The sequence below is a fragment of the Convolutriloba macropyga genome, chromosome 13 (assembly GCF_964194025.1).
Source record: "Convolutriloba macropyga chromosome 13, txConMacr16.3, whole genome shotgun sequence".
NCBI lineage: Eukaryota > Metazoa > Xenacoelomorpha > Acoela > Convolutidae > Convolutriloba > Convolutriloba macropyga.
In genome coordinates, this window is record NC_134480.1 from 38,756,513 (window position 1) to 38,781,730 (window position 25,218).

General features: G+C 34.4%; 1 protein-coding gene across 1 annotated transcript; it reads left to right on the forward strand.

The window, feature by feature from the left end:
• Positions 1–6,503: 6,503 nt before the first annotated feature.
• Positions 6,504–18,106, forward strand: LOC142352119 (ubiquitin carboxyl-terminal hydrolase 10-like). The gene is made up of 2 exons (XM_075404490.1): positions 6,504–7,617; positions 17,229–18,106. Exons 1-2 carry the CDS (start codon positions 6,552–6,554, stop codon positions 18,032–18,034), a joined length of 1,872 nt encoding a protein of 623 aa, XP_075260605.1. The 5' UTR covers positions 6,504–6,551; the 3' UTR covers positions 18,035–18,106.
• Positions 18,107–25,218: the final 7,112 nt, after the last annotated feature.

Here is a 25,218-nt window from a genome sequence, read left to right on the forward strand (position 1 = left end):
GAAGGCTGCATTGAGGGGACTAGATTAAGTTAATTACAGGAGAGTAATAACAGCAACGATATTTAAAGTATTGAATGATGTTAAACAGAATAATAGTGAAAACATGGTTTCCATGAAAGGAAAAGTGCACGGTGTCTTTACAGAACAGTTTAGGTTCAACAACATTTCTTTATGAGGGTGAAACAATAAACAACTTTAGGTCACAAGAATCAATATAATTATACAAAGCGTAGTTAAGGGCACTGATTTTCTTATTTATGAGGCGATTAAAGCTGGTGGGTATAACTTTGGGAACAATCAAATTATTTGGGCTAAATTTAACAATAATCAGCTGAATGAGGAATTTCCAATGCTCTATGAAAGTTTCAATACTACTACGGTGATCATTGAAGCCGGCAATTACTACAACAGTGTTCAGCTTCTGGTCTGGGTATTTATTGATAACATCACAGAGATCTAGCAGTTTAGCACCTCGATAGGAGTGAACACAACCCTTTACTTAACCCTCGTCTATATATTTGGTACGAGAAGTACCCAAGACCAAGTCCGAGCAGCTGGAGGGAAGAGGGTAGGCATCAAAACGTCCCATTCACAGAGCCTGCTAACATTCAAAACACAAAAAAATGCTCTAAAGATGAAATCAATTAGAATGCTACGACCTGATGTGATGAAGGAAGATGGTTGGCATCAAAACATCCCATTCACGGAGCCTGCTAACATTCAAAAACACAAGAAACTGTTCTAAAATAGAATTCTGTTAGAATGATACGACCTGATGTGATGAGTCGGACCTTGACTCTTACGAACCATACCCGAACCTTGCCTCTAAAACCCTCCCATTGGAGGTTCCCAGTACAAGGATTTTGCCATAACAAATCTATTTAATAAGTTTATCAGAACAATTAGGCTAAAGTCTCGGTCCCAAGTATGGATATCTTGTCAATCCTCCGAAGTGTCAGTTGATAATTAAGCCAGGAGGCGAGCGCCAAGCGTCAACTGTGTTTGCAGGCACAAATGTGGAAATCACGCAGGGCGCTCGAGTCCTGGGTTCAGTTATCGGAAGCTCTGAGGCCAGTAAAAATTTCCTGAAAGATGCAGAAACTAAATACACAAAAAGTTTAGACAGACTTGGTCAATTTGCTCTCACCTCTCCCCAGAATGCCTATGCATGTTTGACGAAGGGGGTTCAACAGAAGTTGAGCTTCCTCTCGCGTACTACACCTTCCATGGACGGGGTTCTGGACAAGGTGGAGGAGCGGCTTGGCCGAGTCATACCGAACATCGTCGGCAAAGAAGTAATCCAAGAGGAAAGAGAACTTTCTTCTCTCCCTCTCAGAATGGGTGGGCTTAACATCGCCCTCCCACAAAGTCTTCACAAAAATCTTGAGCAATCAGTTGAACTCTCAAGACCATTGGCGTCATTCAATAATATTCAACAATGTGAAGTAGAACAAACCAAGATCAGTCTCAGACAGAAAGCAGACAATCAACGTGAACTCATCTCGAAAAAATCCAGAATCGAAAACAATCTACCAGAAATGAAGTATACCATCCAGCTGGCCTCGGAGAAAGGAGCATCAAGCTGGCTTAACGCGCTTCCGTTGTCAAAACATGGTTTTGAGCTCACGAAGACTGAGTTCCGTGATGGAATAGCACTTCGCTACACCTGGGAAGCGAGGAACACGCCAGCCATATGCCCATGCGGGAAAGAATTCAGCCTCACCCATGCCCTCCATTGCGCCAAAGGCGGTTATACGCACCTACGACACAACGAAATTAGAGATGTGTTTGCAAAACTGATGGATGACGTTTGCCACGATGTACAGATAGAGCCAAAACTTCAGTCGCTCGATGGAGAAATTTTCTCGAGTAATTCCACCACCACTGATGATGACGCTCGACTGGACATCAAGGCAGACGGTCTGTGGGGCTCCCGCTTTAATCGCACTTTCTTCGATGTGAAGATTTTCAACCCTCATGCGAAGAGCTGCCCTAAGACCATAAAAGATGCATACAAATATCACGAGAGCATCAAGCGAAATAAGTAGGAAGAGCGAATCCGCGAAACCGAACACAGCATCTTCAATGCACTGGTTTTTGCTTGTTCGGGTGGTGCAGGTCCATCAGCATCGCGCGTTATGAAACAACTCGCAACCAAGATCAGCGAAAAACGCGGAGAGCCGTACGCCGACACTATAAGCTACATCCGAACGAAAATCAGCTTCGCACTTCTGAGGAGCTGTGTTCTCTGCTTGAGGGGATTTCGTGCCCTCAAGCCTCGTGTTCTCAGTGAGACTTCGATTAGCGCCGTCGTGGAGGAGGGAAGGCTGCACTGAGAGTTTGGCTGCTTATCTTTATTCATTTGCTTATTCATTTTTATTTTTTAATCCTTCCATTCTAGTTCCCTATGTGTGCTGTATATATATATATATATATATATATATATATATATATATATATATATATATATATATATATATAGGTGCTTTCCTCTCCACTTGTTATTTATTTTTGTGACTGGGCCGTCTTTACACTGTCTGGAGGGGAACAGCTTGGAGTGCAGCATCCGGCTACTATGTGCTACTCATCGTGCCCTATTTTTCGACCTACATCCATCGATGCCGGATGGTGTGCACGGCCCTTTAAGCAGATTATTTTTGTTCTTTATTGCAAACAAAAAGACTTTAGGGAAGTAAGCACATATTCAAACCAGTGTACACTTACTATTTAACCTGCTCATGTAGCAGGAGATTGATTACGTTCAGATAATTGAGTGATAATAAGCAAGTATCTTTTTATCTATTTGGTCCAATGCGTCCTCGAGGCTTTTTGTCATAATGGTTCCGACCCCACTTGTGGGGGTGAGGAACTATATACTCAAATGGGTGTTTTTGTTCGGACAATTGTGGCCGATCGATATATTCATCGTAGAGAAATGTGAGTAGTGTCATTAAAAAGCTGGTCCAGCGCAGAATTCAAAATTAATAATATTTTTTGATTTTCGTTTTTGTTCGAGGAGTTATCGAGGATTGAAGTTCTGTGTGAACACGGGATATTTGTTCACATTTTGTGCATTTTTTTTCACATTAAAATATATTCTATAAAAATAGTATTCCTAAATTAAATTTCACGCCAAAAATTGAACCAATTTTGTGTTCCTAATAGACTTAAGGCGATAAAAAAGACTAGTTCTGGTCTCATAGGGAAGTTCACTATCAAAAAATTTGAATTCTATTTGAGAGCTTTTTTTAAAGCTTTTCTTATTGTTTGCTTTTTTAAGTCATCTAGAGACAAGTGACTTTTCATATCGAGGTTCCGTTAATGACAAACCTTCACAGTCAAATGAAGCCTGACGAACAAAAAAAGTCGTTTTCAAAGAATTGCTCGTTTTTTGGCCTGGACTCTGAGTTTTCGCAAATTTAAATTAAATTTTTAAATTTTTTATATATTGGTTAATCTTCTAACTATTGGTTATATGACTTCAATGACACAAAAATTCAAACAAACTGAAAAATTTTCGTATTATTATTTACTTTCGAAATCTTATCACATTATCAAAGTTTATTTCAGATTTTACTAATTTTTTGAAACCCTATGGCATGGACTCATTGACTAACCGCGCAATGTGTTCTGTAATGAGCATTAAATGATGATATCTAGTGCTTTGAGGGGACTGCTAATGGTTGTTTAGACTTTAAAAGTTTTTCGAAAGTTCTTTTGAACATTAACTAATCATTACATTTTTTCGTGAACTGTTGGTCAGTCTCAGCATTGACAGCACCCACTTGCTTTCTACTGCAACTAAAATTGATCTGGTTAGCGGATTTTTCTTCTTACTAATTATTATATGACTTCAATGACACAAAAGTTCAAAAAAAAATTGCAACATTTTGGAAATTTTCGTATAATTAGTTACTATTGAAATCTTATCACATTATCCAATTATTGATAATTCCCATTGGCTGAAAGAAGAAAATTAGTGAATCACCGTTAAAGTTTTCATAAAAAAGATTATTGTTAAATTGGCCTCGACACTTTCTTCTCGCACTTTTACTGAATTTTTGGTTTTTGCCTGTTTTATTAGTTGTTTTCATAGTCATTAGACTTATTGTGACGTCTTGTGGGTTACCTATGCAAGACAAACATCCCTGCACTCCAAATGGGGCATATTTAAGCGTATTTAATGATTTCAGTTGAAAGCTATTGAATTTAATGGCTGTTAAGACTTAAGATAATTTTTTGAATTATATTTTTGAACATTCATCAATCTTAATTAAACTTTTTCCTGAGTTGTTAGTCAGTCACAGTATTGACAGGACTCACTTGCTTTCTACTGTAACTAATATGAAAATGGGTACAGATTTTGTCTTCCAACTATTTGTTATATGACTTCAATGACGCAAGATTCCATTTTTTTTATTTTTTGGAGATTTTCGTATTATTGGTTACTTTTGAACTCATCACATTATCCAAATATTATGTATATTATCCAAGTATTATTTTAATTCTAATGGCTCAGAGAAGAGGTTCAGTGGATCACAGATAAAGGTTTCAGAGGAAAGCTAATGATTTAATTGGCTTCGACACATTTTTTTCTCGCACTTTTCTACCGAATTTTGGTTTTTGCCTGTTTTTGTTGTTGTTTTCAGTCATAAAACTTATTGTGACGTTTCCATAATTATCTATGCATGACAAACATCTTTGTCCTCCCATCGGGTTATCTAAGCGTAGTTATTGCCCTCCGTTGAAAGCTTTTGAGTTCAATGGCTGTTAAGACTTTTAGAATATTTTTTTTGAACATTAACCAATCCTAAACTTTTTTCGCGAGGAGTCTCAGTGCTGGCAGAATCCTTTTTTTCTACTGCAGCCAAAATTAATCTTTTTGGCGGTTTTATCTTCTACCTTTTAGTTTAAAACTTCAATGCCGCGAGATTTCAGAAATTTTCTAAAGCTTTCGGGTACCTTTTCTTATTTTTGGATCCTTTTGAGATCTTGTCACATTATCCTTTTACTGATAGTTCCAATTTATTTAAGGAAGACGAGGAACGGATCATGGACAAAGTTTTCAGAGAAGAGCTTATGATTAAAGTTGCTTCAACATTTTCTTCTTGCACTTTTCTACTGAATTTTTGGTTTTTGCTTGTATTTTTTGTTGTTTCCATTGTCAATGACTTTTTGTTAAGTCTTATTGATGCAATATGAATGTCAAACAAATTTTTTGTACCATCGAGGCATAATGTAGCGTATTTACTTGCTTCCGTTGAAAACTGGCATATTTACTGGCTTCCAATGAATTTAATGGCGTTGATAATACGAGTTTTCTCAAAAATTTCGTGGTTCTAATGTATTTGTTCAAATTTGATGATTTTTTGAAGTTAAGTTATATTGATAAAAAAAGGACTCCCATTGCTCTTAAAAATCAATTGAAAATAGAAAAGTTTGGTGAAAAGCTCTTTTTTTAATGCCTTCGACACTTTTCTCGGTCAATTTTTTCCTGAATTTGCTGTTTTTGCCTGTTTTCTTTAGGTAGCCGTGAATTGCTTTTAACTTTTCAGTTTTTGTTCTTTTCGTCAAATTTTAACTTATTTTCATCAATGAGAGGTTCCATCCAATTTCTTGTATTTCAAAAGATAACATATCTACTGTTATTTTTTGTCACTGATGTTTTGTCTGTTGGACAATATGCGTATTTAAAAACATTGAGTGGCCAATTTTTTGTGTTTCTTCTTTTTCAGAACAATCGCGCAATAACAGATTCCAATGGTTTTCAAATGTGGCACAGGTAACCTTATTTAGTCTCTCAGTATAAATACTTCCGCTAAATAAATAGAAATAACAATTAATTAAAAAAACATAATATACAGATAATAGCTAATGATTTTAATGGTAGCAATAGTTTGTGTTTTTGGCAAATCGTTTGTAATTTTTTGAGTTTTTCTTTAGTTCTTTTCTATGGCTTAGTTTAACCGAAGACAGGTCCTTTTGGTTTTGTAATGACTTTTAATAATTTATCAAGGATTATTTAGTCAAAAGGCTTTTGAATTTTCTTGGTTTCAAAAAACGTTGATTAATTTTTGATTTTCGCCTCATTGTTTGTTCTCTTTGTCGACTTGTTACCTAGTCTCACTATGAAAACTTTCCATATGCTGTTTAGTTAGAAAAAGTTAATTTGTATATTTACGGTTTTATCTGATGGAATTTTGACGTTGTTTACCAGGTGCTTTCAGATTTAGATATTGAGTTTGCCGTTAATTTTTTTTAGTTCTGCTTATTTTGTTTTTTTCGCGTAGTCGTTTTATTGGCAGATCTTGTAAGCGCTGTAATGAGGCATGGCATTATGTAATTCAATTAGTAGTTTGGGTGTGAAACAATTTTTTTTAAAACTCAAACATCTTTATTATCTCTTCATTTGGTTGACAATTAAGTTAAAAATCTAGATGAGCTCGGGCCCGAACATCATGTGCGAACGCACATTAACTAGCCTCCTTGTTAATTTATACATTAACCAGGTACCCCCCTTTTCAGAATAGAGTTATGTAACTTTCCTATCGATGAAAGGCTGCAAGTATAAGGCATTTATTGCTCTGCAGTTCGGTGATCTTCCAGGTGAAATCAACCACAGTCTTCACAATCCTACATCCTCTCAAGTCGTTTCGTTTCACCCAAACTTGTACAGGAAAATATTTTGGGGAAGACAATTTTTAACAGAGGATGGAAACCGAAAGTTGATAGTTTTGAAAGCCAATGCTCCATTAAGCATTAATAATGTAGAAAAGGTCTATGATCCTACCAGTGGCCATCGTGTTAACGATGATCAGTTACTGAGTAATCACCTTAACGGAACAATAACAAAAGAAACTGCAACCTATGATGTGCAGCTGAATGGCAATTTACATCTTGGGTTAGATCAAAATGGCAATCATGATATTAATGACAATTTGGCGTATTGTGAAAATAGTTCAGCCAATGAAAATGACGTGGAATATGCAGCAGGGCCCGGGGAAACTAACGGTCCGCTACCTCCTTCGGAGGACAGTAATATGGATTCTGTGGAAATAAAGGACAAACCAAAGCCTAAACCAACTCTCTGGAGTCAACTATTTTCAAATCAGTCATCTAAGTCGGAATACGTACCCGAAAAGACTCGCGATGTTCTTGGCGAACATGAAAATATGGGAAAAGTTTCTCAAGATCAGTTTACGTTCGAAGTAAATGCAAAGCTAAATACCCTGTCCAAATCTAACCTGCCACGCGTTGCACACATAAATCCCAGGGGTTTAAATAATTTTGGAAACAACTGTTTCATGCATTCCGCGCTGCAAGTACTTGTAAATTTGCCTCAATTTTTTCACCTTCTAATTGCGTTGCCCAATCGAGCTGCAAATGAAGGTTTTACAGGCACAACCCCAATCTTAGATTCTCTCAAAGAGTTTATTAGTAACTTCAAGGTTTACCGACAGGAACAAAGAGCTGCAGCTATTGCGAGTTCACGTCCGAAGTTAGCTTCGGAGTTTACGATAGACAGTCCCTTCACCCTATCAAGAAGCTTGATGAGTCACAAAATTGTTATACATGGTCAACAAGAAGACGTCGAAGAATTTCTTTTTTCCATTCTTGGTAAGGTTTGGTATCCTGTTAGTTCCAATCCAATTGCATCTGAACCCCTTCCCTATTTTGCAATTAGAAGCTGAAGGCTACTCTTTTTTTCTGATTAATAGCCGCACAGCGATAGCTGGGGCTATTATTGGCCTTCTATTGGTTTTTTTTACGACTCGAAGAGGAGTATTGGTTTTCTCTCGGTTTTTTTTACAGGAAGTAGATTTGTTCACGCGGCATTTTGACCTAAAAGCGAATGTGAGAAAAGCTGTCTTAGTGAACAGATTTTTGCTAAGCGAGAGAAGTTTTTTGATCATGCGCTGCGTTTAGTGAATGACTTTTTGACTTTGAAAAGTAGTTTTTGACTGAATTGCACATATAGATAACCGTTTTTAGCCGTTTTTTCGTCCAAGTGGCCCAATTTTTTTGCTTTAAATTTGGTTTCTTGTAGAAATAAGTTTCATTCGATACTATATTGAAATGTCAACCTCGGAAATTGATGCCACAGTGTATTTCAGAGCCTGAAAACGCGTCTCAAGTTGAAAATTGGCACATAATTCTTGTTTTTTTAGCTAATTTTTGGCTTTTTTTAATTAATTTCTTCCTTTTTGGATCTTTTAACCGTCTTTTCGTCAAAAATCAGTTAATATGGCAACTTCTCTTTGATAATTGCTATACTCAACGCCTCTTTCTACCTCGATGTAACTTTGTTTCATAAAATTGTACATATGCTAATCCGATTTTGGTTTTTTTTTCGATTTTCGTCAGTTTTTTATTAGTATTTTGGTTGTACTTGCTAGAAATAGTTTTTTTTTGCAACATGAGGTATTTTATTTTCGTTTCAAAAACAATTCAATCATTTTTTGGCGTTGAGTTTTGAAAAAACAGTCAAAATTTTTTCATAAATGCATAAGTTTTTTTTACCATTTTTTTTTTGCAAAATGTTTCACTGTTTCGTATTTATGAATTCTACTGTTTCCTTTTTTTGTTCTCTTCAGGAGGATAGATCTTTGTATCGGATGACTATTTATCTTTTCTATGTCTTGAATGCTGAACAATGAAATGTATTAGTTTTTCTTGATTTTTTAAAATTAATTTTTAACTTTCAAAAATCAAGAGTGTCGTTTTGTTACGGTGTTCTTTACATTTTGCCCATATTCTTTACACTCTAGTTAGTATCATTCTAGCTTTGTCCTGGCACCTACATTTGTTTTCGGCATATTGATTTTCAGTTGTTAAAAAATTGAATGACTTCAGCTTTTTCTTAGATTTTCGTCATTACTTTGGTTTGCAATTGATTTCATTCAACATAAGGCAGTACTGAGAGTTTGATAGCAAGCTTTTCCCAAAATTTCCACTTATGACTATTTACTGCAGCTTTCTTCCGGACTTGGTATTAATTTAAAGGATTTTTTGCCTTTGAATATTCTTCTGCTTATGTCTTTTCTATGATCAATTTTTTTATTTAGTCTGAAATCATGTTGTCTAGCATATGTACAACAGGGAACAGGTATGTGTTGTGTTTTGTCCTAATAGCAGTGATTAGAAGTGCAACTATAGGTGTTTTCTGATTCTTAAATTTGAGCTTCCTTTTTAAAAGATTTAACTTAGTTTCTCATTTTATTATCTGCCGTTTGCTTTCGCGAGCTTTTTCAGACTGGAATCATGAAATTTTGAGGGCTATTGATAGCCTTGTCAGCTTTTTCAGACTATCGGATTTATGACCACCTTATTTTTTTTGGATTTTTTAACGTTACCAAACGTTTTAAATAATATAAATTTTTGCTGCATTTTGTTTCTTTGTTAACAGTGGTTTAAGTTTCACCAATTTTTAGAGCAGACCTGGAGAGGTAGCGAGTTAATGGTTCAATACAAAAGGTAGTGGCTTCCGCTGCAATTACAGTTTTGTTAGTGAAGTTTTGACGCTTCGAGTCGCTTCTGGAATTCTTCCGGCTATGTTTTTTTTTACAGGAAGTAGATTTGTTCACGCGGCATTTTGACCTAAAAGCCAAAGTGAGAAAAGCTGTCTTAGTGAACAGATTTTTGCTAAGCGAGAGAAGTTTTTTGATCATATGCTGCGTTTAGTGAATAACTTTTTGACTTTGAAAAGTAGTTTTTGACTGAATGGCACATATAATATAGATAACCGTTTTTAGCCGTTTTTTCGTCCAAGTGGCCCAATTTTTTTTGCTTTTTTTTGGTTTCTTGTAGAAATAAGTTTCATTCGATACTATATTGAAAAATCAACCTCGGAAATTGATGCCACAGTGTTTTGCAGAGCCTGAAAACGCGTCTCAAGTTGAAAATTGGCACATAATTCTTGTTTTTTTAGCTAATTTTTGGCTTTTTTTAATTAATTTCTTCCTTTTTGGATCTTTTAACCGTCTTTTCGTCAAAAATCAGTTAATATGGCAACTTCTCTTTGATAATTGCTATACTCAACGCCTCTTTCTACCTCGATGTAACTTTGTTTCATAAAATTGTACATATGCTAATCCGATTTTGGTTTTTTTTTCGATTTTCGTCAGTTTTTTATTAGTATTTTGGTTGTACTTGCTAGAAATAGTTTTTTTTTGCAACATGAGGTATTTTATTTTCGTTTCAAAAACAATTCAATCATTTTTTGGCGTTGAGTTTTGAAAAAACAGTCAAAATTTTTTCATAAATGCATAAGTTTTTTTTACCATTTTTTTTTGCAAAATGTTTCACTGTTTCGTATTTATGAATTCTACTGTTTCCTTTTTTTGTTCTCTTCAGGAGGATAGATCTTTGTATCGGATGACTATTTATCTTTTCTATGTCTTGAATGCTGAACAATGAAATGTATTAGTTTTTCTTGATTTTTTAAAATTAATTTTTAACTTTCAAAAATCAAGAGTGTCGTTTTGTTACGGTGTTCTTTACATTTTGCCCATATTCTTTACACTCTAGTTAGTATCATTCTAGCTTTGTCCTGGCACCTACATTTGTTTTCGGCATATTGATTTTCAGTTGTTAAAAAATTGAATGACTTCAGCTTTTTCTTAGATTTTCGTCATTACTTTGGTTTGCAATTGATTTCATTCAACATAAGGCAGTACTGAGAGTTTGATAGCAAGCTTTTCCCAAAATTTCCACTTATGACTATTTACTGCAGCTTTCTTCCGGACTTGGTATTAATTTAAAGGATTTTTTGCCTTTGAATATTCTTCTGCTTATGTCTTTTCTATGATCAATTTTTTTATTTAGTCTGAAATCATGTTGTCTAGCATATGTACAACAGGGAACAGGTATGTGTTGTGTTTTGTCCTAATAGCAGTGATTAGAAGTGCAACTATAGGTGTTTTCTGATTCTTAAATTTGAGCTTCCTTTTTAAAAGATTTAACTTAGTTTCTCATTTTATTATCTGCCGTTTGCTTTCGCGAGCTTTTTCAGACTGGAATCATGAAATTTTTGAGGGCTATTGATAGCCTTGTCAGCTTTTTCAGACTATCGGATTTATGACCACCTTATTTTTTTTGGATTTTTTAACGTTACCAAACGTTTTAAATAATATAAATTTTTGCTGCATTTTGTTTCTTTGTTAACAGTGGTTTAAGTTTCACCAATTTTTAGAGCAGACCTGGAGAGGTAGCGAGTTAATGGTTCAATACAAAAGGTAGTGGCTTCCGCTGCAATTACAGTTTTGTTAGTGAAGTTTTGACGCTTCGAGTCGCTTCTGGAATTCTTCCGGCTATGTTTTTTTTTACAGGAAGTAGATTTGTTCACGCGGCATTTTGACCTAAAAGCGAAAGTGAGAAAAGCTGTCTTAGTGAACAGATTTTTGCTAAGCGAGAGAAGTTTTTTAATCATGCGCTGCGTTTAGTGAATAACTTTTTGACTTTGAAAAGTAGTTTTTGACTGAATGGCACATATAATATAGATAACCGTTTTTAGCCGTTTTTTCGTCCAAGTGGCCCAATTTTTTTTGCTTTTTTTTGGTTTCTTGTAGAAATAAGTTTCATTCGATACTATATTGAAAAATCAACCTCGGAAATTGATGCCACAGTGTTTTGCAGAGCCTGAAAACGCGTCTCAAGTTGAAAATTGGCACATAATTCTTGATTTTTTAGTTAATTTTTGGCTTTTTTTTTAAATTAATTCCTTCCTTTTTGGATCTTTTAACCGTCTTTTTTTTATTGAAAATCAGCTAAACTGGCAACTTCTTTTTGATAATTCATATACTCAAATCCTCTTTCTCCCTCGATGTAATATTTTTTAATAAAATTGTACATATGCTAATCCGATTTTGGTTGTTTTTTTTTCAGATTTTCGTCAGTTTTTTGTTTGTATTTTATTTGTAATTGCTAGAAATAGTCTTATTGTGCATCATGAGGAACTTTAATTTCGTTTCAATAAAACAGTTTCAATAAAGTTTTTGAAAAACAGTTAAAACTTTTTTATAAATGCAGTCTTAAAATTTTTTTGACCATTTTTTTTGCAAAATGTTTCAATGTTTCGTAATTATGAATTCTGCTTTTTCCTATTTTTTGTTTCGGATGACTAGTTATTTTTTCCATGCCTTGAATGGTGAACAATGAAATGTATTCGTTTTTCTTAAATTTTGAAAATTGATTTTTAACTTTCGAAAATCTAGAATGTCTCTTTAATACGGTGTTCATTACCTTGTGCCCAAATTCTTCACATTCTAGTCAGTATCATTCTAGCTTTGTCCTGGCACCTACATTTTTTTTAGCTATATTGATTTTTTCAGTTGTTAAAAATGAATGATTTCAGCTTTTTCTTAGATTTTCCTCATTTCTTTGGTTTACAATTGATTTCATTCAACATCAGGTAGTACTGAGAGTTTGATAGCAAGTCTTTTCCAATATTTCCGCTCATGACTATTCACTGCAACTTTTATTCCGGCCTTGGTATTAATTTAAACGACTTGTTGCCTTTGAATATTCTTCTGCTTATGTCTTTTCTATCATCAATTTAAATTTTTTTAATTAGTGTGAAATTATGTTGTCTAGCATATGTACAGCAAGGAACAATTGTGTGTTGTTTTTTGTCTTAATTGCATTAATTAAAAGTGTAATTATGGGTGTTTCTGTTTCTTAAATTTGAGCTTTTTTTTGAAAAGCTTTAACTTAGTTTCCAAGATTATTATCTGCCGTTTGCTTTCGCGATCTTTGTCGGATTAGAATCATGAATTATTTAAGGGCAATTGATAACCTTGTTAGCTTTTCAGCCTATCAGTTTTTTTACCACCTTAATAATTTCGGATTTTTTAACGTTACCAAACATTTTCAATAATATAAAGTTTTGCTGCATTTTGTTTCTTTGGTGACAGTGGTTTAAGTTTCACCAATTTTTGGAGCAGACCATGAGAGATAGCGAGTCAATGGTTTAATACAAAAGGTAGTGGCTTCCGCTGCAATTACAGTTTTGTTAGTGAAGTTTTGACGCTTCGAGTCGCTTCTGGAATTCTTCCGGCTATGTTTTTTTTTACAGGAAGTAGATTTGTTCACGCGGCATTTTGACCTAAAAGCCAAAGTGAGAAAAGCTGTCTTAGTGAACAGATTTTTGCTAAGCGAGAGAAGTTTTTTGATCATATGCTGCGTTTAGTGAATAACTTTCTGACTTTGAAAAGTAGTTTTTGACTGAATGGCACATATAATATAGATAACCGTTTTTAGCCGTTTTTTCGTCCAAGTGGCCCAATTTTTTTGCTTTTTTTTGGTTTCTTGTAGAAATAAGTTTCATTCGATACTATATTGAAAAATCAACCTCGGAAATTGATGCCACAGTGTTTTGCAAAGCCTGAAAACGCGTCTCAAGTTGAAAATTGGCACATAATTCTTGATTTTTTAGTTAATTTTTGGCTTTTTTTTAAATTAATTTCTTCCTTTTTGGATCTTTTAACCGTCTTTTTTTTTTATCGAAAATCAGCTAAACTGGCAACTTCTTTTTGATAATTCATATACTCAAATCCTCTTTCTCCCTCGATGTAATATTTTTTAATAAAATTGTACATATGCTAATCCGATTTTGGTTGTTTTTTTTCAGATTTTCGTCAGTTTTTTGTTTGTATTTTATTTGTAATTGCTAGAAAGTCTTTTTGTGCATCATGAGGAACTTTAATTTCGTTTCAATAAAACAGTTTCATTAAAGTTTTTGAAAAACAGTTAAAACTTTTTTATAAATGCAGTCTTAAAATTTTTTTGACCATTTTTTCGCAAAATGTTTCAATGTTTCGTAATTATGAATTCTGCTTTTTCCTATTTTTTGTTTCGGATGACTAGTTATCTTTTCCATGTCTTGAATGGTGAACAATGAAATGTATTCGTTTTTCTTAAATTTTGAAAATTGATTTTTAACTTTCGAAAATCTAGAATGTCTCTTTAATACGGTGTTCATTACCTTGTGCCCAAATTCTTCACATTCTAGTCAGTATCATTCTAGCTTTGTCCTGGCACCTACATTTTTTTTAGCTATATTGATTTTTTCAGTTGTTAAAAATGAATGATTTCAGCTTTTTCTTAGATTTTCCTCATTTCTTTGGTTTACAATTGATTTCATTCAACATCAGGTAGTACTGAGAGTTTGATAGCAAGTCTTTTCCAATATTTCCGCTCATGACTATTCACTGCAACTTTTATTCCGGCCTTGGTATTAATTTAAACGACTTGTTGCCTTTGAATATTCTTCTGCTTATGTCTTTTCTATCATCAATTTAAATTTTTTTAATTAGTGTGAAATTATGTTGTCTAGCATATGTACAGCAAGGAACAATTGTGTGTTGTTTTTTGTCTTAATTGCATTAATTAAAAGTGTAATTATGGGTGTTTCTGTTTCTTAAATTTGAGCTTTTTTTTGAAAAGCTTTAACTTAGTTTCCAAGATTATTATCTGCCGTTTGCTTTCGCGATCTTTGTCGGATTAGAATCATGAATTATTTAAGGGCAATTGATAACCTTGTTAGCTTTTCAGCCTATCAGTTTTTTTACCACCTTAATAATTTCGGATTTTTTAACGTTACCAAACATTTTCAATAATATAAAGTTTTGCTGCATTTTGTTTCTTTGGTGACAGTGGTTTAAGTTTCACCAATTTTTGGAGCAGACCATGAGAGATAGCGAGTCAATGGTTTAATACAAAAGGTAGTGGCTTCCGCTGCAATTACAGTTTTGTTAGTGAAGTTTTGACGCTTCGAGTCGCTTCTGGAATTCTTCCGGCTATGTTTTTTTTTACAGGAAGTAGATTTGTTCACGCGGCATTTTGACCTAAAAGCCAAAGTGAGAAAAGCTGTCTTAGTGAACAGATTTTTGCTAAGCGAGAGAAGTTTTTTGATCATATGCTGCGTTTAGTGAATAACTTTTTGACTTTGAAAAGTAGTTTTTGACTGAATGGCACATATAATATAGATAACCGTTTTTAGCCGTTTTTTCGTCCAAGTGGCCCAATTTTTTTGCTTTTTTTTGGTTTCTTGTAGAAATAAGTTTCATTCGATACTATATTGAAAAATCAACCTCGGAAATTGATGCCACAGTGTTTTGCAAAGCCTGAAAACGCGTCTCAAGTTGAAAATTGGCACATAATTCTTGATTTTTTAGTTAATTTTTGGCTTTTTTTTTAAATTAATTTCTTCCTTTTTGGATCTTTTAACCGTCTTTTTTTTATCGAAAATCAGCTAAACTGGCAACTTCTTTTTGATAATTCATATACTCAAATCCTCTTTCTCCCTCGATGTAATATTTTTTAATAAAATTGTACATATGCTAATCCGATTTTGGTTGTTTTTTTCAGATTTTCGTCAGTTTTTTGTTTGTATTTTATTTGTAATTGCTAGAAAGTCTTTTTGTGCATCATGAGGAACTTTAATTTCGTTTCAATAAAACAGTTTCATTAAAGTTTTTGAAAAACAGTTAAAACTTTTTTATAAATGCAGTCTTAAAATTTTTTTGACCATTTTTTCGCAAAATGTTTCAATGTTTCGTAATTATGAATTCTGCTTTTTCCTATTTTTTGTTTCGGATGACTAGTTATCTTTTCCATGTCTTGAATGGTGAACAATGAAATGTATTCGTTTTTCTTAAATTTTGAAAATTGATTTTTAACTTTCGAAAATCTAGAATGTCTCTTTAATACGGTGTTCATTACCTTGTGCCCAAATTCTTCACATTCTAGTCAGTATCATTCTAGCTTTGTCCTGGCACCTACATTTTTTTTAGCTATATTGATTTTTTCAGTTGTTAAAAATGAATGATTTCAGCTTTTTCTTAGATTTTCCTCATTTCTTTGGTTTACAATTGATTTCATTCAACATCAGGTAGTACTGAGAGTTTGATAGCAAGTCTTTTCCAATATTTCCGCTCATGACTATTCACTGCAACTTTTATTCCGGCCTTGGTATTAATTTAAACGACTTGTTGCCTTTGATTATTCTTCTGCTTATGTCTTTTCTATCATCAATTTAAATTTTTTTAATTAGTGTGAAATTATGTTGTCTAGCATATGTACAGCAAGGAACAATTGTGTGTTGTTTTTTGTCTTAATTGCATTAATTAAAAGTGTAATTATGGGTGTTTCTGTTTCTTAAATTTGAGCTTTTTTTTGAAAAGCTTTAACTTAGTTTCCAAGATTATTATCTGCCGTTTGCTTTCGCGATCTTTTTCGGATTAGAATCATGAATTATTCAAGGGCAATTGATAACCTTGTTAGCTTTTCAGCCTATCAGTTTTTTTACCACCTTAATAATTCGGATTTTTTAACGTTACCAAACATTTTCAATAATATAAAGTTTTGCTGCATTTTTTCTTTGGTGACAGTGGTTTAAGTTTCACCAATTTTTGGAGCAGACCATGAGAGATAGCGAGTCAATGGTTTAATACAAAAGGTAGTGGCTTCCGCTGCAGTTATGGTTTTGTTAGTGAAGTTTTGACGCTTCGAGTCGCTCCCGGAATTCTTCCGGCTATGTTTTTTTTCGTCATGATTTTTGTTACGACCATATGACATCACAGCCACTTTTTGTTCATTCGGTCATGCAATTTCAACTGAATTGCATGTGTGACGTCATTTTTTCGCTCTTAGTGGAGCGAGTTTTTTTGTTCATGCTCAAGGTTAAATTTTTGGTCACACTTGACTTAACCTCACTCTCAAAAATGACTTCCTCACTTTGAAATTGACTTTTATTTACTTTAATTCAAAGAGATAAGGTCAAATGGGTGTGTCACTCTAAATGAAGGTTATTTGAGATCAGCTAATAGAGGCAGCAATAACTTATACAGCTTTTTAATCAAAATATAACAGATCAGCCTTCAATGAAAAAACGAATTTTTTTGGTCTGTCTTTTTTACTGTTTTTTTAGACTGCCGATCTACGAATCTATTGCGGCTATTTTCTGGCAATCTGTCAGCTATGTTTTTTAGAGCCCCCCTCGTCATTTGAAGTATTCGCCCGATGTTATTTGGTAATATTTACAATTTTTGCGCTGAGCTGTGACTCTGGGGTACCTGTTTCTTCAAATTAAAAACATTCGTTTGTGTGGTCATAAGTTGGCCTTTGTTAAAATGCGTGACTGTACGTCGTGGGGGAATATAAAAGGAGAAAATTCATTATTTTAAAATATTCTATTAGGAATTGAAGATATGATGATCATTTGTTCTTAGATTCTCTGCACGAGGAACTGTCGGCAGTACGCGATTTGTATCGCAAGCCTGAAGAAAGCAGTACAAACGGTGAGAGTGGAAACGAAGTTTCTTCTCAAAGCACAGAACTTAGTTCTCAACTTGGCGAGAAATTGGCTATCGATTCCGCAGATGACCAAGACAACTGGGTTTCCATGGGTCCCAAACGTCGAGGAAGGGTACACAGAGAAGTGCATTCCAGTGAAAGCATCGTTACGCAGTTATTTGGAGGTCAACTTGTCACAGAAGTACGGAAAAAATCTCAAAAACCGTCTTGCACAACTCAACGATTTTTTACATTGCGTTTGGACATCAAAGACGAAAATATTGTGACGCTAACTGACGCTTTGATAATTTCATTTTCGAAAGAAGTTATCGAACAGAATGGCTCGAGCGAAATAACACAGCTATCGTATTTAGCAAAGCTGCCCGAAATTCTTATTCTGCAACTGAAACTTTTTGTTTATAACTCCAAGGACAACATTGTAGAGAAGTTGAATAAAATGATTGCGTTTGAGGAAGTGTTAGACGTCCCTGCGCCCTGTTTTGGTGAAAACCGATGTACTATTAGCCCTATGAGTCGCAGGTACAAGTTGTTTGCTGTTATTTATCATCACGGGGAAGATGCCAACAAAGGGCATTACTCGGCTTCAGTATTTCACACCGGGCAGAGGATATGGCTGAGTTTCAACGACGCTGAAGTTGTGAAAACTGATCTGAAAAGTGTGCTCAAAAGTAATATCAAGGAAAAGGTGCCGTATCTATTAATATACAGGAAACTTGAGTAAATAAATATACCACCAGGACAACTAGTACTGCTACCACGTTTGAAACTGTTTCCGCACTCCCAACCCCCCCCCCCCCCCCCCCCCCCCCCGCCATAAAGATTTTTTTTTTCATTGCAATGTATGACAAACTAATGGTTGGTTGTGCATTGGTAATGCTTTATAGTCTGATACAAATGAGACTAGTCATTACAATGAATAATGAACTCTAAAGGTCTAAAGGTATTAATTGTGAAGGGCTATCGGAGGAAAAGGTAACAGCTCCCTACGTTCTTAAAGTTAATCGATATTGAGATGATAAGCTATTTGATTTCTTGCTTTTGTGCCTCTGTTAGTATGTGACACCATATTTACAAATAACTATTTACCTCATTTCTTTTTTTTCTGAGGAACTGAAGCGGCTAATTATGCAGCATTTATTTTAGCTGCCGTGCAAGAAAGAATGATAACTTTGCGCGGTTTAGGTAAGAAGTATTAGTTACCCGACCTTTTTTTTATTTAATCTTTCTTTCTTTCTTTTTATATTTTACAAATTAATTTTAACAAATTATTTGTGTTTTACAAATATTAAGTGAACAAATTATTAATTGCTCGCAAACGAAATTTGTGGCAATTATATTAGTCTTGTGGTCTTTTTTAATTCGATTTTTTGCTGGGCCGATTTTTTGTCCTCAAAGCGTGATAAACAGGTAAAAATCGGTGGAAATTAAGTGGCAGAGCAGCTCTTAGAGCCTTACCCCTTACTAGTCTCTAAGTGTGCTGTTCACCGAAGCTGCTTTGAGGAGACAATTCCAAGGTGAGAAGGGCGGTTCTTATCCCGAAAAGTTTGATCCCCTCAATAACCCCCATCCCATTGATCACCCGTCGACCCTCCTCCACCTGGTGATTTGGACGCCCCTCTCGTCTAGCCGTCATTACCCCGCATTACCCCCTTAATGCTAGAATCCCTAAGCTTCAGCTGGCTACTACTGAAGCCGACCAAATTTCTTGCTATAAACTTAACCAGAAACAAAATTTCTAAAACAAAAACAAAACTTTTTGGTATTAGTGTAATTTTCAGACAAAACAATGGTTCAAGCCATAGATAAGTTGTACTAGATAATTGATAATTTTTAAGGATAAAAAAGTTCTCTAGCTGCTCATGTTCAAACCCATTTAACTGGGGTATTGTGAATTATTACCAAGTCGAGTATTTTTTTACTGGATCAGTAATATCAGACTTTTGTTTCAACCTATTTCAACCTTGTGGACCGCAAGTTCTATTTTTAACCATTAGGGTAAGCCGTTTACGAGCAAGCATGGTATCGTGACAGTAATGTAAGATTTAAACCAATTTAACGAATTTTATTGTTTAGTCTCTGTTCAATTTTTTCTAAAAGGTTTTAAGATGAGGGATGATAAGCTTTCGTTTTTAACGATTTGTAGTTGGTGATTCAGGCGTGTTTTCGTCTACGCTAATGCAGCTGGAAATGTAATGCAGCTGGAAATGGAATTCTCATTGTATTATCTGGCGGTAGTTCCTTTTAAATTCTAATTTAATTCTAATTTTTAAGAGTAGAAAAATAACTTTTCCGATTTCATACAAGGATCATATGTGATTCCTTACTGTCCATGCTTGATTTTTTAGTACGATCTTTGTATGAAACCAAAGAAATCATATATGATTCTTGTATGGTTTTCACGAAATGATATATGATCCGAGTATGATTACGAAGAACCATACATTGTTTTTTCCTTCAAATTACTTTGTTTTTATCGATAAGGTATCAGTTATGTGATTCCTCGGCGTCACCATGTGACCCCAAATAGAGCCTGAAATGCAAGATTTTGCAGGGTTTAGTGCTAAATGAAAGAATAAGTCTTCTGTGTATGATTAAAGTTTGTATGTTCTCTGAAGCCTGTTTGCACCAATAAATGGTCATTTATTAGAAACATGAAAAAAAAAAAATTTTCTTTGCATTCAACTTTTAGATCTTTTTCCTAATACGTACAAAATCCACTGTTTTTGTTTCAAAGCACCAAAATAGTTAAATGTAGTCTGTACATATGACCTTGTATATTTTCCACGGATTTTCTACTGAAAATGAAACTTTTACACTTTTTTGTCTTATTTTTTTGTGTGATTCCTGAACGGTTTTCAAGAAATCATATATGATTGTTGTATGACTACTAAGAAATCATGCAGATCATATATGACCTTTTATGAATACTAAGAATCATTTAAGGCCTGGTAGGATTACAAAGAACCGTATGTGACCTAATATGAAAGCAATGAAATTGTACGGTCTGTGGCCCGGGTTTTCGGGCTAATTGGGAGTTCAAGACTCCTTGAAGGGTCTGTTTGTGAGGTAATTAAATAAACCTAATGCAGCAGTTTTAGATTATCCAATAAAAACGTCATATTTCTCTTTCAGGATGTTCTTTTTATTAAGATTGGTAGCAATCGAGTTAGTTTCTTGTGAAATTTGTCTTAGAAATTGATTGCTAAACATATCCAGAAGGTCGGTTTAGAAATAGCCAAATATCTTCATCAATTGAGGCGTAATAGAGCTAAAGCATATTTTGAACTTTTGGACATGTAATACTTTTCAACTCAGAGTTCAACTCAGAGCTTGAAAATATTGCAACAACGTGTTTTAGCTGAATTAGCCTGTTCAGAATATGTGACCTATTTCGTTATGTAGTAAATTTTTTGTGCTGATTACCCCTTTGGCTTGTGTTTGAGACTTGTTTTCGCGTGTACAGCTGAGAGTTGCCTTTGTCGCTCAAGAATGCATGCAATCATTTTTTTATTTTTATCTGCCGCATGCGCTATCAAAATTGATCAAGTGTGGCTTCACCAGGCAATTTCGAATAGTTGTCTTGCAAAATTTTGCTAGATAACCATTTGTCTTACAAGATCTTGCAGGATAACCATTTTCTTGTTCTAGTCTTGCAAGATACACGCCTTATCTCGGCTAGGGTTTGCTCTGCTTGACATTTGGCTTATTTTGTAATTGTATTGTTTCCAAGTTTTGGTAAATTAAGTGATCAAAAAACAGGTAGGTGAATTTTCAACTTGAATTTTTTAGGAGAAAATTTCTTTGTGCGCAGGTGAACATCTTTTTTAGGAGAAAATTTCAACTTGAATTTTTTAGGAGAAAAATTCTTTGTGCGCAGGTGAACATCTTTTTCAAGAATAAAATAACTGGTTTGTACAATTGGAATTTTGCTTCTATGGGCTGCATATAGATTTTTTCAAAAATTGGACTTGAACTTTGTGTTGGAATACTATTGATTCGGGTAAGATAATGATTAATCGCTATCGAACGAAGTGTGAGGCAATTACTGTAAACATGTCTTTTTATTTGACTTCGCAAGGGATTTTTTCACGCTTCTTTTTCATTTTTGAGTGAACTGGGTTGCTCTCAGTTGAGGTCGGCTGTTGGAATCGCACCCTGGTCGGATGTTTTTGCACCGATAAAGAAAAATATTCAAGCTGCAGCCCCTGAGTTGAATTGCCCCGCCTATCATTCGAGAGCAATTTCTTCGACTTGAGTCGATTTATGTGTAAGAAATCTCGGGCCAGCTCTTTAAATCAGCTCCTCGTCTCATAATCCGTGTCTTTATTTGCATTATTGTTTATATGGCATCGGCGAATCAAATATTGCAATTTAATTCATTCGGTCACGTTTCAAGGAAAAATAGATGGTTGGTCGCAAATTTAAGTTCGAGTCTGCATTTCATCTGTACGAGCTAAAGAAAGGCATTAATACACAACAAACATTTGCATTTCTTCGCAAAAGAGGCAATAGGAACATAACTCAACTCATAAGAGTTGATTTTGCCAAAAATGTTGATGATGTCAATCAAAAGCGTCACCAACAGGGCCTTGACGACGTTTGTTTTACGGTCTTTTTGTCGTCTTTCTGTATCATGTACAGGATAGTGACCTTTTTCATCTATAAATTAAGCCACTACTTGCGATGAATCGAGGTGGTAGTAAATCCAAGCGAGATGGTTTAGCCAATTGAAACCATTTATAACCAAGAGCAGCAGTCGAACATGCTTAATTTACATGAGCACGTGATTATAGTGTCTAATTTCCTTTTCGATTTGATAATGGATAGTTTTAATGGGGGTGTTAAATTACTTGACAGTTTTTCCATGCTGTTATTTTAATGGATTGCAAAATCAAGTTCCTCTTTAAATGAACTGAAGTTCTAATATATCCAGCTTGACCATGCTGTGCCTTGATTCTGTGCGTTGGTAAGATCCAGTAATGGGTAGGAAACAAAAAATAGCTGGACGACTATTGAAAACGATTCACATGCAATTGTTAGCAAAATTGTTTATTTTTTAACTAAGCAGGTTGAACGAAAAAGAATTCAAGAAGACAAGTTCCTCAAGAGAATTTACAGGCTTAACTATATTTTGACTTATAGCTTGAAGCGGCAAAACTTTTTTTCAAAAATTATCTGCTTAGTCAAAATTTTCGTGTGCTAAAAAAGAATCAAATCGAAGGTAAATAAGTTACCCGTCAAAGGTAAGAACTATGTGAACAAAGAATGTCAACTTAATTGTGAAGATGACTCAAGAAGAAAAATATTTTATTAGGTTATATATCTCTCAACCGTAAAGCTGAGAGCACAACCGCTCTTGAAATAAGTAAAAGTACACCGTGTTTGAGCGAAAAAGAATTTTGAAAACCAATATCCCCTACCCTTTTTAAAGGTTCTAATTATTGACAAATAAAAAAATATTCTTTAAATTTGGCAAGGAGCCTCGCCTGGGGCCTTTCGATTTTTGGTCTCTGATTTCTAGGGCAACGCAACCGTTGGTAAGTGCGAATGCGTACAAAAGAATTCTCCGTATTAGAAGAGCAGCTTTGCTTGATAAATTGGAAAGATAGTTTGATCAGTAATATTTTGAAATTGTTGCAACCCGTAAAATTTCTTAGTCGCAGTGCTAATAGAAATGGAATGCAAAACTCCCAAAACATTTTTTGATTGGAGAGGTTGATTGAAATTTATGCTCGAAAGTAAACTTGAGAAATGTTCGTAGGAAGTGAGTGTCTGAAGTTTTGATAATTTCTTAGGTCGTACAAAACTTTAAGTTTTGTACCCACAGCAAAAATGGTTCTTTAAAGAACTCAGAAGTCCAAGAGCTTATTTAAGGTTATTGCCTAACTTGGCACGCTATGGTCCAGAATGTTTGTTTAGTTGAAAGAAGCAAATCTAATCAAGATGTTTTGTCTCTTCAAAAGATAATTGACGATGTTTATCCAGTATGTTGTCCGAATTGAATAAACAAAGAATTTGACGGTTTGCTTAAGTTTTTGTGCATGCTCAATTGTCACTTTTTAATACCTGAAACGGAGTTGATTGCAATTTAAAGTGTTTTAATGAGGTAAGTTATTATTTTGCGTACTTGACGGTTTTGGACAATTAGGATAGAGTTCGTTTTTCTTCTCTTTTTCTTCCTCGAACGGGTAATTAGTGCAATTGTGTTGTTTTCGATGGTTCGGTATGTAGGATGCTGATCCTGGTTTATGAAATTGGCGTTTGGGGCAATAGGTTGCCTTTCATCCTAAAACACTGGTGTAAAAGTTCTGCCAACTGTTTGTGTGTACTTGTTTTCAATCTTTTGACTTCCACTCAAAAATGTGAATTAGTACTTTGCCCTTATAGCAATTTAACTATTGAAAAAAACTGAAAGAATAACTTGTGCAAGTCGGTCCGTGGCACAGCAAGTTCGACAAAGAGATTGTCACTGTGCGCAATCATCCGACAATAAAAGACTAACAAATGTTCCGTTGTTGTTGAACATTTTTTCGAAAAGCTGATTGTTCAATGAAAGGAAAGGAGCCGTATTGATATAAGCTTGCACTCGATATTCCTAGACCTGTCATCGAATAGTCAAAACAAAAATCACCTTAGTATGATCATTTTTTAGACTTGTGCTTTTTGAGGTTTGTGCTTTTTGAGTTTCGCTTCTACGGGGCTAAATATAGATGATCCAATGTTTCAATATTGTCTTGTACTTCGAGTGAAAATAGATATCCGGATTTGATGCAGATCAAAAATATCAGTTGTTGTTGAAATTGTAAGAAAAGGCAATGCTTGTTGCTAAGATAGAATGGGTTTGCACTGACATTGTTTTATGTTGAAAAACTAAATCTCATCTTCAACAGCGTGGAACGCACCTCTTTTCTTTCAATATTTGTAAAATTTACTGAGGGAAAGCGAAACTGGCCTATATATATTTGATTTCTAAAGAACTGTTGGAACATTTAAACATGACAATAAGAACAATGGCCCGTGGTAAGTAAATGAGTTGCTAGGGTGCATATAATTTTCATGAATTTTCATTAGCAACAAAATTGACATTCCAATTCTAACATTACAGAAAACACAGGTTCCGCGGTAAACAAAGAAGAAAAATGGGTTTTTGACTCAAAATTGAAGGAAAAAAATTGCATTTCCTTATAATAGTTTTTAAGAAATATGCTAAAATTTCTGCAATTACATTTGAACTAAAAAAGTTGCAATTACGTGTGATTATAATTTTTCAATCGTGCGATTTCTTTTTTTATTAGTTCTGGATGAGAAAATTTTTGGTAAGTAAATGCTAAAATTGAGAAGACAGTTGGTAAGTAGTGCGAATGCGTACAAATAGAATTCTCCGTATTAGAAGAGCGGCTTTGCTTGATAAATTGGTATGATGATTTGATCATCAATATTTTGAAATTGTTGCAACGAGTAAATTTTCTTAGTTGCAGTGCTGTAAGAAATGGAATGCTTTTGCCTCGCATCCCGCTACCAAAACATTTTTTGATTGAAGAGGTTGATTGAAATTTATGCTCGAAAGTAAACTTGAGAATTGTTCTTAGGAAGTGAGTGTCTTAAGTTTTGATAATTTCTTAGGCCGTACAAAACTTTAAGTTTTGTACTCACAGCAAAATGATTCTTTAAAGAACTCAGAAGTCCAAGAACTTTTTTTATTTAAGGCTATTGCCTAACTTGGCACGCTATGGTCCAAAATGTGTAGTTGAAAGAAGCAAATCTAATCAAGATGTATTAAAGATAATTGATAATAGTTTGTCCAGTATGTTGTCCGAATTGAATAAACAACGAATTTTACGGTTTGCTTAAGTTTTTTTGCATGCTCAATTGTCGGATTTTTGTACCTGAAACGGAGTTGATTGC